The sequence below is a fragment of the Esox lucius genome, chromosome 20 (assembly GCF_011004845.1).
Source record: "Esox lucius isolate fEsoLuc1 chromosome 20, fEsoLuc1.pri, whole genome shotgun sequence".
Classification (NCBI taxonomy): domain Eukaryota; kingdom Metazoa; phylum Chordata; class Actinopteri; order Esociformes; family Esocidae; genus Esox; species Esox lucius.
The window spans coordinates 32,338,302-32,359,630 of NC_047588.1; the positions used below are offsets into that span (position 1 = coordinate 32,338,302).

Here is a 21,329-nt window from a genome sequence, read left to right on the forward strand (position 1 = left end):
AAACAATAAAAAAATGCAATGTAGTACGTGAGGATGCAAAGGAATAATTCTGACAGTAAAAGGCTACGTTAAATAATGTTAGGCTCCGATGTGTAACAAAGAAGCTAATTAAAATTATACACATTATTCACAAAATGGAGAAGGAGATAAAACATAGGTGGTTAAAAGCATGACTCAAACAGGCCATTAATAGGCTTATTCAAGTCCTCTTTTAGAGTTATTTTATCCGTTACGCATTTCCCATGTGTGTGTGTCTTAGAAAGGTGGTCTGTGTTGCAAGCTGGTGAATGAAGACACTTGCCGGATCAGGCCTACGTGTCAGTAGTACTGTATTAATCCAGCACAAAACCCGCACACTGTCACACAACTGTGGCTTGTTGTTTCTGACTGTCCTACAGGATTTAACCACAAGGTAACCACAGCTGAATAAGCAGTTACAAAATAGTAAAAGTCTGTAACAGTCAATTCTAATGGCATTTTGTAACAAAGATTACAAAACGACCCCCTGACTATGGTTTGGGCCCCCTTCTAGTGGCTTAAAATAATTGGCCTGATGCCAAACGTACTTGCCAACCCTTGGCTTAGAGCCTTTATACACTACAATGTAGGCGGTGGTTCTCAATCCTTTCTGGGCCAGCGCCCCCAAATCCATTATCCAGGTCTCTTACCACCCCCCATCAAATAACACGTAGGCTAATTGCCCTGAATATTGATGATGACGATGATAATGATGACCGTTATGATTATTATTATTGTTGTTACTATTGTTATCATCCAAAAAGTGAATGACAAACAACAGACTTGTTAGTCTCCCAGGGAAACAAACAGGAGGCAATCAGAAACAGCTAGCAATTTAACATTCAAATCGTAATTAAACAACAGCCAATCAGAAATGCAAACAATAACCATTCTTATGAATTGTTCCAACGGAAAACAAGGTGCCACTTATCAAAGGGTGGAAGCAGAAGGATTAACTTGCCAAGGAAACAAGTTAAAAACCTTTGAAAGTCAGTGAGAGCCCTACGCTTGGTTGTATTGCAGTCATGTCAACAAAGCCACTTGTATTGAATAGTGTTTTAATACAGGGGAGGTCCGACAGCGAAATATCCCTCTAAATGTGTAACCACTGCGATAACGAGGCGTTCACGGTGTATCCCTCAGAGAAATTAACACTTTTAAAAGAAAGAAATTCTTCCACGGGTAATACCAAGAAAGTGAAAAACTCAATTTTCCAGAGTTTACAAAGTAAACGCCTTGTGGGACACATTTTATAGATGATACTCTGACGTCCCGTTCCCGTGAAGGCATCACGGAGCTGCGCCACAAGAAGCTGACAGAAACACTGAAGAGTTACAATACAGTCTCATCCAGTCGCAGTGGCGTAGACTGGTAGGTTTTAATGTTGCAGACCACAGTTCTCTGCAAGTAGTTGGAACCTCAAACTCGTATAGTTGTGAATCTTCAGTGTAAACTTAAAAACAACCTAAAAACAAACACCTCACCTCAACGCCCCCCTTTCCAAAATATTGGGTTAGGGTTAGCCTAACCACCCCTATTGAGAAACAATAGTGTAGAGGGTTAAACAAAGAGGAAAGACATCTAGTCACAGGTGAAATAAGGTATTCTATGAATCATCCTTGTCCAGACAGGCTGATCAAAGCTCATGTTGATTTAAACGCTAAATTAGTGTTGCAAAGGCAGTTGGGCATTTGTGTCACCTCATAATTATATACAGCATGGGTTTCATTTTCAATTTTTTACTGACACATTTGCTGATGTTCAACACATACACTACAAAACAAATAACTTGCTCCACTTTCACTTTATTTAAAGCTGACATTTCTGATCAGTTATCGTTTTCTTGGTCAAACCAAGAGTAGCACCTGACAAACTCTCTTGAAACCCAAGGATGTCAGTTCAGATGGGACTACGGTCAGAGGTCCTCAGTGTAATCCAGAAGGGATACTAAAGTCCCAAATAAAATGACTTCCACCGTAGCAACAACACCACCCCTTACATTTAGATACATCTGAAATTAGGTGTAAACTAGACTTACACTATTTAGAAAAAGAAAACAAACGCCCCATTTTTCACTTTTACACTGTAAAGAAGTAGTCTATGTAACACGTATTTTTATAAAGCAATCCTCGGAAGTTAGCAACTGAAGAATTCTGCAAGTTTATAAGCAATAATTTGCTATAAGGTATGTATATGGCCAAAATACAAGTGTTTAGAGCTGTTGTTAGGGATGACGTGGCATAAACAGTAAAAAGCAATGTGATGTCTTACTTGTGGTATATGTTCTCATATACCGCAGCTTTCAACCAATGAGCATTCTGGATTTGAACAAACCTCTTTATAATAGAAATTAATCTATCGGATTAAGTATCTTACTATGCGTTTTTGAAAATATATCGTAGTATAAAAGAGGTGAATGAAGGATTCCAGGGCAAACCAAAGGAGTCTACAACACGTTACTGTCAGGTCCTATCTATGCGGATCGCCTCTAGTCATCTCCATGTTTGTGTGGGTAGTCAGGGCATGACAGCAGGTGCCTCTAAGCATCTCTGCACTTCTGTTTTGTAGGTCCCCAATTAGATGCTGCAGCCAAGAGTTGTCTCTAATTGGGGATCTTATTTAAGTTTGTTTCCACACTTTGTGTGGTTCATTGTGTTTCAGTTGCGCTCTCCTTTGGTTTCTTTTGTTTCTGTGTGTATTGGAAAGAGGAACATTAAAGGATGTATTTCAGCTCTGCTGCATGTGTCCTGCCACACCACTGCGACAGCGACCCTTGTCAAAAGCCAGTCTAATGGAATATTTCCATACAAACATCTAGAAAAAGCATATTGTTGTAACAAATGTGTACTTATAATACAAAAACATTGCATCGGCCTCTGGCACATCAACAGAGTTCTTCCAGGCTAAATGGTTAAGTGAGAAGTTTCAATTAACATGGACGGTATGAACAGGATACAGTTGTGTTCATAAGTTTGCATACCCTGGCAGAAATTGTGAAATTTTGGCAATGATTTTGAAAATATATGACTGATCATGCAAAAATAAATTATTTTATTCAAGGATAGTGATCGTATGAAGCCATTTATTATCACATAGTTGTTTGGCTCCTTTTAAATCAGAATGATAACAGAAATCACCCAAAAGGCCCTGATCAAAAGCTTACATACCCATGAATGTTTGGCCTTGTTACAAACACAGAAGGTGACACACACAAGTTAAAATGGCAATTAAAGGTGAATTTTCCCACAGCTTTTTAAATTGCAAAAAAGTTAATAAATAGTCAATGAATTTGTTAGCCCTCACATGGATGCACTGAGCAGGCTAGATACTGAGCCATGGGGAGCAGAAAAGAAATGTCAAAAGACCTGCATAAAAAGGTATTGGAACTTTATAAAGGAAAATGGAAAAGGATATAAAAAGATATCCAAAGCCTTACAAATGCCAGTCAGTACTGTTCAATCACTTATTAAGAAGTGGAAAATTCTGGGATCTTTTGATACCAAGCCAAGGTCAGGTAGATCAAGAAAGATTTCAGCCAAAACTGCCAGAAGAATTGTTTGGGATACAAAGAAAAACCCACAGGTAACCTCAGTAGAAATACAGCCTGCTCTGGAAAAAGATGGTGTGGTTGTTTCAAAGAGCACAACATGACAATACTTGAACAAAAATGAGCTGCATGGTCAAGTTGCCAGAAAGAAGCCTTTACTGCGCCAATGCCACAAAAAAGTCAGGTTACAATATGCCCAAAACCCCTTGACATGCCTCACAGCTTCTGGCACACTGTAATTTGGAGTGACGAAATCAAAATATTTGGAGAGGGGTCAACAAGGCCTATAGTGAACAAAATACCATCCCCACTGTGAAGCATTTTGGCGGCTCACTCATGATTTCGGGGTACGTGAGCTTGGGCATGCGGAATCTTGAACAAATTGAAGGCAAGATGAATGCAGCATGTTATCCGAAAATACTGGCAGACAATTTGCATTCTTCTGCACAAAAGCTGCGTATGGGACCCTGTTGGACTTTCCAGCACGACAATGACCCTAAGCACAAGGCCAAGTTGACCCTCTAGTGATTACAGCAGAAAAAGGTGAAGGTTCTGGAGTGGCCATCACAGTCTCCAGACCTAAATATCATCCAGCAACTCTGGGGAGATCTCAAACGTGTGGTTCATGCAAGACGACCAAAGACTTTGCATGACCTGGAGGGATTTTGCCAAGAGGAATGGGCAGCTATACCACCTGCAAGAATGCGGGGCCTCATAGACAACTAATACAAAAGACTGCAAGCTGTTATTGACACTCAAGTGGGCAATACACAGTATTAAGAACTAATGGTGTGCAGACTTTAGAACAGTGGTCATTTCATTTTTTTCTTGGTTGCCATGATTTAGTTTTATGATTGCGCCATTCTTTTATAAACTACAGTTGAATATGAATCCCATAGGAAATAAAAGAAAAGTGTTTTGACTACTCATTCATGTTTTCTTTACAAATGGTACATATATTACCAATTCTCCAAGGATACGCAAACTGTTGAGCAGAACTGTACCCGACACATGGCCCATGCGACGAAGTGTTTAGGCTTAAAGTGCAACAACAATAGAAACATTTGAGCAAATCAATCAAGACAAAACAATGATAAAGATGTTTGTGTGATCTAAGCAAAGGAAGGAAACACAGAATACAAGGGTGCTGGGGAGGGTAATATTAGTGTGTCCTTCAAATAAAAAAAAAGTAGGCAGCAAGCAGGCAGGTAGCAGTCAGCAGGCATCCATGCAGCAGAAAATGCACAACCAGAATAACGTAAAGGAGGAAGTATAACACATCCTAGCTGCTGAGTCTGCTGTTAAATTCACTGACTGACCTACAGTCGCCTTTAACTGAGAAATATTCTCACATAAACAGCGAACACACACAAGCACATACAGAGAGAGCACATGACACGTTACCGAGTAGGTCTATTCATGGAAGACAGATTAACCAATGCCTGCCAGAACGCATACACAGAGGAAATTCCTCACAGTACTCCCCTCACAGTGAACCTACAGTAGGTAAGAGTAACAGTAAGACACGCAGTTATTGACACTTCATTGTCGTTTCTTGAACCGGGTGGTTCTAATCCTGTGCTATTTGAGACTGTACAACATGGGTATGACCAAAAATAACTCACTTATTTCTAATGGTGTTGTTAATGACCACACACCACCATTACACCATGTCCATGGAGCCGGTTCCCAAGGCAAATAAGAGTGTTGGAGCCACTATCTAGAGCTACACCATTTACTCTGTCTTTCTGTATGTGCAGTCATGAAGCCTGTACAGAAAAGCAAGGGACGACATGTCTACTTCATGTGGTCAGTGAGGGGTAAAACACTTAACGTACCAGTACCAAAGCTGAAGTAGCAAGGTTGTTTTCTTCACTGAGAAAAATCATTTTTGAGAGATCTTCCCAAAACATTTATTTTCTTTTGAATTTTACTATGTCAGGTGGTTTAGAAAGTGTTAAAGTGAGTCTGAGCACTGTAGTACATGGCTTGTGCAATCAACTACACATCCAGCTACCTACATTTTGACCAAAGTTTGACCAAAACAACTGACTGGATGACGCTTCAATACTAAAAGCAAGTGGAAAACGAGTGGAAAACATGCTTTAAAAGAAAACAATGTTCCTTTAAAAGATCCACCCGCCCCATTACACTGTTGGACATGACGCTGCTTAAAGATCCAAACTTCTGCCAGGACAGGTTTGAGAAACAGCGCTCCAGACTGCTCAGGTCAGCAGTAGTTCACTACCCAGGGAATAAGGGTCTGTTGGGAGGTGGCTGACGGTGTCACCGCCGGCTCCTGTCCAGGCTAGATATTGACAGTATTCTGGGTCCACATTGGCCACAGCAAAGTCACTAAAACAACACATGTCAAAAGCAATGAGAGTCACGCAGCGGTTCATCAGCACTACTGAACAATCATAGATTTCTGTTCCAGTGTTTCGATGCTGCGAAGAAAAACACTGCCTTTGCAAACACACAAGGCCCATTCAACGGCTAGGCTAGGCTAACTCCGGGGAGGTAGAGTTGCTGAGTTATGCTCCGAGAGGACAATCAGGCGGGTCAGGCTACTGATGTAACGTGGCTTTACTTTGAACAATAATCTAATCACGGTAATCTACAGTAAAGTCAGGAGTAAAGGAAATAGGAGAGGATTGGGAAGTATTACCAATATCGTTTTTTAATTCAAGCTAATTGAGAAAAACACAGGCCTGGTCTCAAATCCTGAAGTCAGAACATTTCCCTGAAACATAAATCTGACTGGTCTTAGAGAAGATTTCCCTGAGAGGAGCTGAGTCAGAGAAGTCCTCTTAGAGTACTTTTCTCTGAGAGTGGAGTCACTGTAGTCTTACTTGTTAGAGAACATTTAACTGACACAAGCTGAGTCAGAGTAGTCTTCAGTAGAGAACCTTTCCCTGAGGGGGGCAAAGTCACAGTTTTCTTCATTTGAGAACATTTCCCTGACAGGGCTGAGTCAGAGTAGTCTTCATTTAAGAACATTTCCCTGACAGGGTTGAGTCAGAGTAGTCTTCATTAGAGAACATTTCCCTGACAGGGCTGAGTCAGAGTAGTCTTCATTAGAGAACATTTCCCTGACAGGGCTGAGTCAGAGTAGTCTTCATTTGAGAACATTTCCCTGACAGCGGCTGAGTCAGAGTAGTCTTCATTAGAGAACATTTCCCTGACAGCGGCTGAGTCAGAGTAGTCTTCATTTGAGAACATTTCCCTGACAGCGGCTGAGTCAGAGTAGTCTTCATTAGAGAACATTTCCCTGACAGGGCTGAGTCAGAGTAGTCTTCATTTGAGAACATTTCCCTGACAGCGGCTGAGTCAGAGTAGTCTTCATTTGAGAACATTTCCCTGACAGCGGCTGAGTCAGAGTAGTCTTCATTAGAGAACATTTCCCTGACAGCGGCTGAGTCAGAGTAGTCTTCATTTGAGAACATTTCCCTGACAGCGGCTGAGTCAGAGTAGTCTTCATTAGAGAACATTTCCCTGACAGCGGCTGAGTCAGAGTAGTCTTCATTAGAGAACATTTCCCTGACAGCGGCTGAGTCAGAGTAGTCTTCATTTGAGAACATTTCCCTGACAGCGGCTGAGTCAGAGTAGTCTTCATTAGAGAACATTTCCCTGACAGCGGCTGAGTCAGAGTAGTCTTCTTCGTAGAGAATTTAATATATAAAACCAGACTGCTCAGCACTGGTGCTAGAGGGTAAAACACTTCTGAGTATCAGCTTTGAAGTAGAACCACACAAATCTCAGAGAGAACCTGAGTTACATCATGTATTGAGCAAAGCTCTCCATCAGAGCCCCAGTGGACCTACCATGCCTTCTGGGCCCCTGTATAATCACCCCTCTCTGCCTTCCCCGACTCCAATACAATCAGGACAAGAATGCGCTACAGCTTAAGTCATATTAAGGGGATTTTGACCTTGACTCTACAGCTGACTGTGAATTGAGGTGATAGCGTTGCCGACTGAGTCGTTTAATTTAATTTGGGGAAACTGGTTAACGTTACACTCCTGTTTTGATAGACTACAGTGGCATCCATACTGAAACAATGCAAATACACTTATCTCAGAGTTTTCTCAGTATGGGATCACGACTGCCACTCCTGATTGCATTACACTACAAATCCAATTGAACAGTCCTAGATATAACATTGTGCAACAGCAATGGAAAAGCAAGCAGACAGTCGGCCCCCCCTATCTAAAGAAACCATTCTCCATTGAACGGCAACTGTCCTCCGAAGGTGCACATCCATGCTAACATTAAAGGGCCAGTCCACAGTTGCTGAACTCGGCAGTGTCTGCACCAACAGTCAGAGGGTTAGCAAGCATGTAAAACAAAAACAATGAGCGCTGGCCTTTTGCCTCGTGCTCCTCGGTTGGAAAGCAAGGCCACAGAAGCCTCTAGTTTGCCCTACAGGCTAGCCCCTTGAAGCTGCGGTGCCACTGACTGACTAGCGGGAGTTAAGCGTATCCATACAGTCAGTCTCATTGCCGTGGCCCCCAATGGAGGCAGTCATGTGACCGGCGGGGGACAGTGAATCGGAAGGAAACCAACAAGTTCCTCCGGGCTAATTGCAGTAGGGAAGATGAGAATATTCTGTTACCCTTATCCATTTCTGTAATCCTATAGGTCTGAAACATGAACGACAGGATGTCAACAAGCCGGGGAAATTATATCAGGATCAGGAACTCACTGTTCTTTGTTGGAGTCCCAGATGTTTCACTACTTTCGACCCCTGCAATGTATTGCACAAGACAGGGAATAGGGTGAATAGCAGAAATGGAAACCTGTTTGTGTGTGTGTGTGTGTGTGTCATTGCATGCTAAAAGTTATAGTATGGCTGAGAGTCATGGTCGAGATCACATTTACATGAACCAGGGACTCATACCAAACTATTTAACAATAAATACATATACACTAAAACAAATTTACCCAAATCTGATCATGACGTAATGTAGCACTGTTTCCCTCCACTACTTAATACAGATCACAACCGCGTATCACACTGTTTCCCTCCACTACTTAATACAGATCACAACCGTGTGTTACACTGTATCCCTCCACTACTTAATACAGATCATATCAGCATGTTACACTGTATCCCTCCACTACTTAATACAGATCACAACCGTGTGTTACACTGTATCCCTCCACTACTTAATACAGATCACAACCGCGTGTCACACTGTTTCCCTCCACTACTTAATACAGATCACAACCGTGTGTTACACTGTATCCCTCCACTACTTAATACAGATCATATCAGCATGTTACACTGTATCCCTCCACTACTTAATACAGATCACAACCGTGTGTTACACTGTATCCCTCCACTACTTAATACAGATCACAACCGCGTGTCACACTGTATCCCTCCACTACTTAATACAGATCACAACCGTGTGTTACACTGTATCCTTCCACTACTTAATACAGATCACAACCGCGTGTCACACTGTATCCCTCCACTACTTAATACAAATCACAACCGCGTGTCACACTGTATCCCTCCACTACTTAATACAGATCATATCAGCATGTCACACCGTATCCCTCCACTACTTAATACAGATCATATCAGCATGTCACACCGTATCCCTCCACTACTTAATACAGATCATATCAGCATGTTACACTGTATCCCTCCACTACTTAAAACAGATCACAACCGCGTGTCACACTGTATCCCTCCACTACTTAATACAGATCATATCAGCATGTTACACTGTATCCCTCCACAACTTAATACAGATCACAACCGCGTGTTACACTGTATCCCTCCACTACTTAATACAGATCATATCAGCATGTTACACTGTATCCCTCCACAACTTAATACAGATCACAACCGCGTGTTACACTGTATCCCTCCACTACTTAATACAGAATACAGATCACTCACACAGCCGATGCTGCTAATCAAAGTCGATGATTCGTTGATAAGCTAGGTAAATCAGGTGTGCTACTTGTCTAGAGGAAACATCTGAGTGCGGGAGATAAAGACTTCTACAGTTTAGAGATTGTGGCGAACACTTCTACAGTTTAGAGAATCACTTTAGAGATTAATGGGGCAAATTGTCAAGGATGGGCGTGTGATAAATAGTTACAAAAATGCCAGGAATTAAAAATTATGTGATTGTGGAATGACAAACAAACTCTGAGTCGTCATTAGAGGCAGCCATTCAAAGTGTTTGTTTGATTTGGCCCTACTTCTGACTCAAGGAAACACGGTGACCTTAATTACACGGGGAGAAAGAAAAATCCCGTGCGTCACACACTCCGACACATCGTCTGTCCGTGTGAGCCGACAACTCCGCCCATCGTTTCAGCACATGCCTCTGGAAAGGTCTGTGCACGGCCCTGCTTCACTGTGAAGTCAGTCCACGGGGCAGAGCGCATGCTGCTTTTGGAGCCCCACTGACACCCTGCTCCCCGAATTAAAGTAGTGCAGTCGGGTAAATAGGGACCATGTTGCCAACTGGAGCACACGCAAAGTCCATGGGAGCCCTGTGGGGACTGGGGCTGATGCCACGGACCCCCCCGTTCCAGTCCCGCCACTCCGCTCGGCTTTACACCACCACATCCTTATTACATCCTCTGCCCTCCTGCCCCAATCAAGGCTTTGCCTAGCTTCTAATATATGCACACTTCACTCTCCAGTTCCCATGGTGGAAGCTGTGTGAAGAACATCCAGAGCCTGGAAATAGACAAACAAGGGAGGGACCGGCGCCTAGCCTCTCCGAACCACTGGGACCCATGATAGATTGCTGGTGCCTGGGGAGGGACTAGAGCAGCTGCCGCTGCCGTCCGCTGGACAGTTAGCTTTCTACCTGGCCTAGTTATCACCAGCTAGCTCCTCCACAGGCACACCAATCACAGCCTGGGCTGACACATAATCAGTTCACAGCCAACGGGAATTCACCCCTCCGCTCCGTATAATGAAACACGCTCAGGCGACAGACAGCTGTTCTCCTGTGAGGCAGAGCCGAGCACTATGTGATCGCGTTCTGATTACTTCCACAATGACGGATGACTTATTAATCGGGCACAGCCCGGCACGCTACGCGCCGGAGAGGAGCCGTGTCACCACGGCCTTGACATTCACCGCACCGGCAGTCCTGGCAAGGTGCTGCAGGACAGGAAGACAAAACACCTGCAAGGAGCGCCGAGCGCCACATCGCCATTATCGAAGTTCAGCGCCTTGACAGTCACAAAGGAAGCACAGCCTCTGGTGGATCACATCATCTGTCGGCGCTAGTACATACTTGGGAGTGGCGGGTGTTGAGCGTAAACGCAGGCACTTCGGGCCCAGCACAGGGGGATGCATCCGCTCCTCTCCATGACGCCCTCTGCAGAACCAGCGCCGGTCTGTCTATCCACCCTACCAGACACCCCGTGGCCAGAACCAGCCCCCGGCTCCCTGTCGCCTTCCGCATAGAGGCCGAGCCGGGCCGGGCCGTTGCCACCGAGGATGCCTCCGCCGACCCCCTCTGGCCTGCTCACACAGGCCTGCCTCAGCACCCAGGGGTCAGCGGGGGGGGGGGGCAGGGGGGGAGTCAGTGGAGTAGGAGGAGGTGTCAAGGGAGGAACTCTTGGTTTTTATCCCAACGTCCACCTTGCCTGACAGGCTGTATCCAGGTCAGAGGTGTTCGGTGTCAGTCAGGGAAAGAAACAGGTTCATGATGTCAGCGCCTGATCTTCTGATTCCTCTTGAACACACTCAGCTCTGGCACCCAGTCTCTAAATCCCTCAGCATGCCTCAGCCTTGGAGAATTAATCCAGTCCGGGCGGCACTTGACTTGAGCAAAGTAACAAAACAAACAACAAACAAACCCACGCAAAACGGTGTCGTGAAAAAAAGAGTGAAAGAAAACAAAACCACTGTCTCGTTCAGCGGTACAAACAAGACTCTAGCTTCTCTGCTCTGGCTGTGTATCCAGGACAAGCTGCTGCTCCTCTGAAACACTGCTGCTGAGATGGCTGTATCAGGAAGGACTGTGACTCAGAGAGAGAGAGAGAGAGAGAGAGAGAGAGAGAGAGAGAGAGAGAGAGAGAGAGAGAGAGAGAGAGAGAGAGAGAGAGAGAGATAGAGAACGGTAGGAAGAGAAAAGGAGTGGGGGGGCAAGAGAGAGACTACTCGAGAACTCAACCTCATTTGGGGAACTGAAGGAGGTATCGGAGAAGGCGGCTTATGCAAATCTCGCCCCATTCTCAAATTCACTCAGCCTTTCTAGTTTTTCTACCAAACGGACAGAAGCTCTTCAGCGGCAGTTGGCAGAGGGAGATAAGGACAGAGAGAGGAGAGAGACGGAAAGGAAGAGACAGAGGGGAGGAAGCTGCAAAGCCTGTCCGACCGGGGTCACGACCAGAGCTCAGCTATCCACAAACAAGCCGTCCTCCTCCTGCCCCTCGTCTTGGAGCTCCGCCTCGGACAACCACGGGGATTCAGACCGGGGCCTGTGGCAGTCGGACAGAACAAGTCCCTCCCTCCTCCTCCCTCCTCCTCCCTCCTCCTAATCTCTCCCTCCTTTCCTTTGTCATCGTCACGTTCCGGTGGTAGCAGCCTTCCGCCCAGCGTGCAGACAGCTGAGGGATTCTGATCAGATAACAGGAGACGCTCTAAGTGCCTCTGCAATGCCACCCTACAGAATGCATAGGTTCGGAATCTGAGAGATGCCCACGTGTGATTGGTCCAGAGCTGGGACTCGACCAACCACGTGGCAGAACGGTCCACAGGAATGCCATTCTGTAGACAGTCACTGTCGGTGAAGCAGGTCTGCCCTCATAGCATATCCCGTTGCAGAGCCTGATGCGGTTATTACATTTTAGCACACTAGCGGATCCCTTGAGACATTTTCATCTCTGCATATTGACGCGCGAGACTGCAAGTGTCTACTCTACAGTTCTCCTGTCCTCTCAGGCTTGGGCCTTTGGTCTAAGTCGGTCATTCGCGTTGAATCTCTGCGACAGGCAGACGGAGGGGCCCGCCACTTACTGGCTCACCTTAGCAGTCTGGTGGCTTTCTGCGCACTGCTGTTTTATAGCTAGTTACGATGATCTGGCACAGCCACAACATTCATTATTCATTGTAGAGGGGGAAAGTGATCCAGTTGTCACTTTCCTCACAGTATAGACTGGCGGACACAGTATAACCGCACTCACATGGTTTCTAAAATGAATGTGCAATGGCCAATGTCCTCTCAAGATGTCCTGGATCTGTTCTTCAGGGAGGACATAAACACTTATTGGGGGCCTGCATCCTAAATGCCAAAGTATTCTCTTTATGGGGTGACATTTAGGATGCAGAGTGAACTGTGTGTGTGTGTGTGTGCACGTGCTAAAGCCCAAGCACATACAGGCACATTTCTGTGCTTTTAGCTGTAAGAGATACAATGAAATACAAAAGCTTGAATCAACACTAAGGTGTTGGACCATGAAATTCTTCAATCAGAATACAGTCAGACAGATGTGTTGCATACGCCCTGTATACACTGTTCATTTGTTTACAGGTATTTATAGATTTTTTCCAGAATATACCGCTCCAGGAGGAAATTAAGAGACCACTGCACCTTTTTCATTCCTTTCCAAAAAGGTCAAAAAGGAAAGTTTTAAATGTAAGGAACAGAAGCGTTCAATTTGCAGTGGTCTCTTAATTTTAACCCTTCTGTTCCCCACTCAAAACCTTCCTTTGTTCAACTTTTTTGGAAAGGAAAGAAAATTGTGCAGTGGTCCCTTGATTTTTTCCAGAGCTGTATGTTTTTCAGTGTAATGCCTCATCCAAACAGGCTTTTAGTGCAGTTATCTAGTCACGGCCCAGACACATTTACTGCTCCAATATGGATCAATATAACCATTCAGCTGGATGTTAGGTCACTAAATGCAACCAACCACTCAACCTGACAGTCCTCACAGTGAGCTCCTTCCTAACCCTGTGACTACAGAGTTCAGAGCTGTGTTGCCACGGTTCATCTGTCCCACCACCTACCCCCAGAGATCGAGGCCACCTCAGATATGTATCAGGTTGGAAACCCAATTCGGTCTTAAATAATGGGCCACATAGACTAATTCACACAAAAACAACTTCGTCAAGGAGCAAAAAAAAGTAGACCATAACAAAACTCTGTCGTTCTAAGAGGAACTGGCAACTGGAAAGTGGGAAGACCTGCAGGCATTCGGGATGAATCAACATTGTCAACTCAAAGGAACGTTCAAAGGAACGCAAACCCTGAACTGATTCATAGGCTGAACAAAATGTGCACATCATCTCAAAGGAAAACGCAGCATTTTGACAAGAACATCCAAAGTGAGACAAACGGATATGCCACCAACTTGACAGAATGATGATTTATTGATGTAAATAGTTATTTGGTAAGCTCTGCCCCTCACCTTTCAGGCAGAAGACAGTTTCTACTGTTGAGGTGATTTAAGAGAGTGGCACCATTCGACTGATGGGGAACAGGAAAACTAAGTGGAAGAAGTTAATATTCTTCCATTCCTTTTTAGAGATGTTTACTACTACTAACACGTTAGGCATTTTCTATTAGCATATATTCTTCTGATAAATGTTATTCAAGCAATTAAATATTAACGAAGAACGAGATGGGCGAGCGGCGCTGATGGCAGACTAGATTCAGATTTTTAGCTACTCCTGCATGGCGCATCCTTGAGATAATATAGACGCTACATAGGACATAACAAGCTAGTCTAAGAGCAGTTTGTATTTGTGGAGAATAGCTACACAATCTCACTCGTTAAAACAATCTCTACTGCCAATCCAACAAAATTAACCTGAAGCAAAGTTGTGCAAAATTACCAGTACAGTAGGCAAAAGAACCCAGGTCCTTACCAGCGTAGTACGACGATATCCTTGAAAGGTCTGCAAGGGAAACAGTGAGAGAAAGAGAATGTTAGGAAGGGATTTAGTGGTATTACTCAGGGTATTTCACACATATAAATGAGCTGACTGTGATCCATTCAGAGTCCAGAGCCAATCAATGCACCAATGAAGGCCAGCCAGTAGCCAACAGCACCTGTGCAGATAGAGCCCCCTAGCTGCCATCAGTTTAGCACAACTGACAGGGTGGCAGATTGCACTGCCAAATGGACCAGGATCTTGGCCTGCTCTCGCAGAAGTTGTGCCAGATGATGTAACAGTGACAGTGTCATCTCAAGTAGGATTAGATGTCATTTTTAAGCTGCCGCAGTATGCTTTCACATTCGTTTAAGATGAACGCGATAACCGCAAGTATTTTGGGAATTATTACAGAATGTAAATGTACAGTCCCAGTCAGGAGTTTGGACACACATAATCATTAAAAGGGTATTTATTTAGTTTTACTATTTGCCACATTGTAGAATAGTAGTGAAGACATCAAAACTATGGAGTAACATATACGGAATCATGTAGCAACCAACAAAGTGTTGAACAAATCAAATAACATTTGCCATTGTCGATACTTCAAAGAAGGTACCCTTTGCCTTGATGACAGCTTTGCACCCTCTTCGCATTCTCTCAACCAGCATTTCAATAAACAAGTGTGCCTTGTTAAAAGTTAATTATCTTTCCTTCTTTCGGTCTTAATCCGACCCGGCGAGTCAAAATACGATTACTTTAATTATATACTAAAATGTATTAAACTAAATGAATGCTACATCCAGACTTTATTCAGTTTAATGTTAGCTGACAGGACCCAGCAGGCTATTGGCATCATTGACTCAAACGAGTCAAACATTGAAAGTAAAACATCCGATAGCAACATTTTCCTCTTAATTGAGCTTTCTCTTTCCAACTCTCTCCCTGTCTATTATCTGTGGAAAAACAAACACAGCTTTAAATGATAGATTGTGTCATTGCTGCCCGTCTACCCCCGAATCCCACAGTCAGGCTCAGCGATGGATTGACACACTGCAGCAGATCAGGCTTGTTTGACTGATCCGAGTGATTGTCCAGCGATTATGTCTAGGGGGGGACTTGCTGAGACGGCACATCGGCTTGTTAAATGGATTACTTAGGCTGAATCCCGAACGGCACCATATTTCTTACGCTTGACCAGCGTAGTGCACTTTAAAGGTAACAGGGTGCCATTTGAGACGGGGGCATAGTGTGTACAGCGCAGCACACCTGGGCCTTGATGCGACTATACATGGGCGTTGTGACTCAGCAGAATGCAGCGGTTCTGTCATTGACTACACAGCAGTGACCCTGCCAAGGAGAAGCAAACCACAATGTAACTTAAACTGGACGATAATGCCGAACACCCAATCAAGCCTCAGCCAACAAACTCCAGTTTAAGTTGCACCATTTAAATGATATTATAGACAGGGGAGCACTGAGGCATTAGCCCTCCAGGGCTCAGCACAATTAGGCTACATTGTATGAAATAATGCTATCCTATCCATTACAAGAAGCTAGACAGGACAATTTGTCACCTTGCTACTGTGGACCTTGGATGTCAATCTTTGTGCAATCATTTGAGAGCTGCTGCTGTAGAAGCGGGTGAGTAATCCTAATGGCCCAGAGATTAGTTACCGTGATGCTAAAAAGACAATCTCTTCCAGCCTCAGACTTTCAAGAATGAACTACATTAATACATCGAGAGTTGAGATCATGCCAAGCGGAACATCACTTTATCATCCACTAAACACTCTTCAGATAGAAATGTATTGCTAAGAACCGACATGACTATCACGGCGGTAGAATGGGCCAGGTCTGCTTAATACGTTTCTATCTATCCATTTCCTAAACAGTTTCACCTCACTGAATTAATTCCAGATGTGTGCCTTCTATCAATGAACAGGAAATAAAAGAGAGGAACGTGAGAGCTGACAAAAACTGCCAGAATTATAAGTTCGAACTCAGGTTATTTTCCCGGGAAAGGATGCAAGGTAAAATTCAGTCCAAAGAGGGAAATCCAATTGAATCACTGTATTTGCAATTCACATAATTTTCTGGTCATCACATAATTAAATTTGTATCTGGCAACATATAAAATATGGATTTGTTTGCTGTAACAAGTTGTCATCACAGCGAATAACACAGCAGAGCCAAACACTGTAATACTGCGTTGCCAGTGAGCGTTTATGTGTCACGGATCATCTACGTCAAGAATCATCATGGTTGTTTGTAGAACATATGGAACGGGAGGAGTTAAGTTGGGTAATTTGGTCGTCACATCCCCGTACTGAAGGGGCTGGGTGTGACAACACTGGCCTCAAAACTGAATTCCAGGGACGGCTTAGCTTCCTGAACTCTGGTAAGACATTGGTGTCATAAAGAAAAAGGTTCTGGGGGTTCTGAGAGACCATCTCAAGTCTTAACAATCTTCCTTTAGTCTTTTAGGTGCCTCTGAAGCCTATATGGGCTAACGGACACTCACAAAGTAATGGTGCATCCATTATACAGCTCTGCTTGCTCTTGTAACCCCATTATGCCAGGCATCCAACACTTTCTACACAACATTAACAACAGGTAACATAGTGGGGATGTCAGTCGGACGTCACCTCCGAAGATGATAAAAGAGTTTGCCCGTGAGGTCAAAGTAGGGAGCTAGGGACTAGGGCGCCGTTTGGCAGGTAATCCTTAGTGACTCACGACGGGCCTCATAGTGTGGCTGCATGTGTATCCTGCTGCCTGGCATATCACCATTGTGCAGAGGGAACCGCAAAGACCGCCGTACTTCCTCCCGAGACCTGGCTGGCAAAGAGTCTAATCAGCACCTTCACCTAATCACTATCTAGGCTATCTGCGGAGAGAAAAAGAGAGCTGCTTAATAAATCACTACGGGTTGCACAGCTGCAGTATATTTGCACACTTCTGTTTACAATACAGTCAACTCAAGATCCAGTCAACAAAACAGATGGGACTGTTGTGATACTGTGTAGTAAAACCAGAGAGTCTGGAGAAAGTTATTCCCACAAGCCATTTCAATAGTGGCTGGTATCCAATTCATGATTATAGACTCAAAGCAGAAACTCCCAGCAAACTCTGTAAAGTAGAGGCCATTCCGTTTCTTCCTTTATTCAGACGTTTTCTACATATCTCCAGGCAATTGCTTTTAGGACAGCGACAGTGGGCAAAGAAGGAGAGTCAATGCAGAAAATGCAGTGGTCTCTATTCAAAAACATGGTGCTGTTGGGCCCAGATCTCAGGACTTCCCCGAGCCATTTAGTTCTGCTTCTTTTCACATTGCTCGTTCAAAAAGGCATTTGATTGAAACCAACGTGCCTGAAGGGTAGCAATCCCCTGGCCAACAATCACAACTTGCAGGGGTCCACCCCGCCATAAGCAGTCTCTAGAGAGCAACGTTACAAGGCAACCCTGTCTGACCATACCTGTTCCAACCCGGACAGTGCTAGGCCAACTTGCACCATCCTTAGCAGCACTCCCGGACCCAGTATGCCGAGACCAGTCAATGAACCGGGGTCATGATGATTTTTAGGGATGAGGGAAGAAAAAAAATTACAATCATAAAAAAAATATATATATAAAAAAAATGAATAAATGAATTACAAAAAACATTATTTTAATGTATTAAAATGTTGTTCAAACTTGACAGCCTTGGTGTCTTAATAGATTTATTTTAACATTCGGTAATTGCGGCAGACATTAGCCTATAATCCAGAATGACTTAAAGTTACAATTTGATTGTTGTAAATAATTAATTGTCGACGGGCTGAATTTCTAGGTCTCCAGAGAGATCTTTAAACAACACCATTTGACAAGGTATTTCACCCCCCTATCAGCTTCTCAGTGTGTGTCTTGCCAAAGTAATTGACAAGAAGATCCATGATGAATGGTACCTGTCGTTTATCAGGTTCAGGCTAATACATGCTTTTTGAAAATGATTAGGCAAACTAATGAGCTGCAGTAGGTGTGCATGTGCTGTAAGGTTTTAGCAAGGACGTTTCGATCCCATTGGCCTCATGTCTCTGTCGGAGGCCTATCAAAATACATCGCGAAAGAGAAATAACTACAAACAGATTGCCACGGTGAGGTTCTACAGTTTAGTTATTACACAACATGACATGTCAGGACAATGCAAATTCCCTTGATTTAACATTGATGAACCAACAAAGATATGGTGAGCACATGAAGAGGGCCTGGAGTCGCCTGAGGCGTACTTAAGACTGCAATGTTCCTTTATCTTCCTACTGTTATAACACACAATGCCAGTGAATATCTGATCACCTCAAATCTGATTGAACAGAAAGCTTGTCTATGCCTGACTTAGAGCGATTGGAATTTGTTCCAAAACACTGCTACAACAAGGAACAGCTGGGCTGCCCTCTGGATGAGCTGAGTTGACTTCAGAAAGGTGGGCCTAAAACAAAATCTCTGCTTACACAAACCACCGTTGACAATATCAGCCTTCAAGAATTTGACTACTGATTTGACTATTGTTTTCATATTTGGTTCAAACAGCCCCCCCCCCCCCCCCCAGTTGGGAACCAACCCACAATCCACTGCAACACACGGTCCCCATTAGACTGTGTGTTCACCAGTATCATTGTAAACAGAAGCATACTGATCTAGTTTCACAGACGTATAACTCCACATTTGCCTGGTTAATACAAGCCTTTCGACAAGGCAAGATATGGTAACGCATACCAAGGAACTTGCCCTGAAGCCACATATCCTCGGAGACACACAGAATCGCAGTGTTCTGGAATGCACCAGGTAACTGTGACAAACCAAGTAGGCTGTGAGTTCTTCTGAGGGTTGAACACCCAGTAGCACAAGGCTGACAATCTTATGTTCACCCTACAAACTTGTCTGGGGACACTTTGGGTCATGTTGAGAAATGCTTGACCTGTCTCTTAGGTTTCACATGCAAAAGCTTGCACAGCCAGGACATGAGCAAATTCCTCACCTTATCTCAGGCACTCTCAGGCTTCCTGGGCATAACACACTTTTAGTTCAGAGCGCAATAAGCATTCCACCGCTTCTCATAAATTGACAGTCATATTATGAATATAAATATAACACAAATACCATACCTCCATTTGCACAGCCCAGGAAGTTCCAGAACTGCATATTGGTAGTCTGTTTACATGTAAACTTATATCCAAATCGGAGCAAAGCACTTTCCACTGCACTTCTGTCACTGCTGCGGAGCTTACTACACCCTCTTACAAACACACCTGGCCCCTCCTTTAGCCCTCTTCCAAACCCCGCCCTCAGTACACCAGCTATCTAGCTTCACCGACCTGCTTGCAGTAATGATATAGATCATGTAACAAACGAAATGTCTCTGGCATTGACGCTAGAAGAATGGTATATGGCTGCAACAAAGAGTAAACAAATCAATGGAATTTACTGTAAAAACTTACAAAATCACAGCAGTTTATGCGCCTACTGTAATCAATTTTCTGTTATCTTGTGGGATGTCCTGAAGATCTATGGGATTCTCTTTAGGACTAGCGGTTAATGATAACATATCATATATAAAAATGCATTTGAATTGCCATTGGAGTTTAGCAGTTCTCTGGCAAACTTGAATACCCGACTTCAGTAATACAACCATTTGTTCAACTGCACCGTACAATATTAGCGCGGACGATAATACACACAACTGCAATGTGAATGACTGAGGACGTGCAGGCTAAAGTCCAGCAATATGTAATGAAATGGTTCAAAATTGAGCAACACTCAAAACAACCACTGGAGTTATTAGAGTTTGTAAAATTGAAGTAATATTTCACCAACTTTTTGGTTTTAGATGAGCAACGCTAACAATACACTTTTAACTTGTCTAAATCAGATAGAATGTAGACTCTTTCTGCACTCTCTTTGAACTGGACTGTGTATTCCCTGTACATTTAACCTAGGCGTGAGATTCGGACATCGCACAAGTGTTCGCAGAAAAGTAAATGCATATTCATTGCATTTAGGATCTCGTTAAACCGTTTCCCCACCAAAACGCAAATTAAAGTATCCCTAAAACCTCGGACTCCCACTGCAACCCATTGTCAATGACTGGGGGTCTATGCTAACTGGCTAACGTTAAAGTTCTTAAATATCTTTCACATAATTCAAAAATGTAAACGGTCACTTTATACTCACGTTTATCTTGACTATCGATCGTTTCACCTCAACTATTGTCGTTAACCGGTACCCTTTCCCGCAAACGTGTGTTACAATCCCGTTATAGCTATATAGCAGTGCGGGGTTCCCTCCGTTTCGCTCTCTTCAATCCCGTGCTTGGACTCCCTCCTCGCGGTTCCCACTGACACAACAGCGTTGCAACCCAATTATTCCAATATGGCTGACGTGTAGCGCCACTAGAAACGTACGGACGCTCAGTGGACTCACTGACCCATCTCAGGTGGAAAAAGGGACATTCATAAGTTGCTTTAGGCAACCATATAGCTTTTTACCTGAGAAAATGGTTGCAATTCTTCATGAAGTCTTACTTTGTTACAATAAAATCACTATAATACAGTACATGTCCTTAACGTTTCATGAAATGTCAACACGCATTTTACAGATAGACACGTTAGAAATATTACTTTGCAATGCATAACATGCTTTGACAGGATGCCTGCTAACAAGCTGCTTTGCTGAAAGAAGCAGTCCATGTAGTGTCACAGACTTACAGTACATTTACATGACATTCAAGCACACCCACACAAGCATAAAGAGAACTCTGTGTTCCCATTGTTAAACGGACACATCCCAAAACATTCCTTCCGCTGACATCCCGGCATAGTCTGACAACAGCAGGCCCATAGTAGACCCCCAGAGCAGCCTCCA

General features: G+C 43.8%; 1 protein-coding gene across 6 annotated transcripts in view; it reads right to left on the bottom strand.

The window, feature by feature from the left end:
- ptk2ab (protein tyrosine kinase 2ab) overlaps positions 1–20,816 on the bottom strand; it is an 83,198-nt gene extending 62,382 nt beyond the window's left edge. Inside the window, exons 1-2 of one of the 6 annotated variants that reach the window (XM_020041264.2) lie at positions 19,574–19,727; positions 14,391–14,453 (exon numbers count right to left, since the gene is read on the bottom strand). In XM_020041264.2, the coding sequence (XP_019896823.1) occupies positions 14,391–14,453; positions 19,574–19,610 (100 nt within the window). In that variant the 5' untranslated portion in view covers positions 19,611–19,727. Of the gene's footprint in view, positions 1–10,842; positions 11,058–14,390; positions 14,454–17,908; positions 17,989–19,573; positions 19,728–20,639 lie in introns of those variants that run through there. The other 5 variants (XM_020041269.2, XM_020041268.2, XM_020041265.2 and 2 more) reach the window with 5 other exon arrangements.
- Positions 20,817–21,329: the final 513 nt, after the last annotated feature.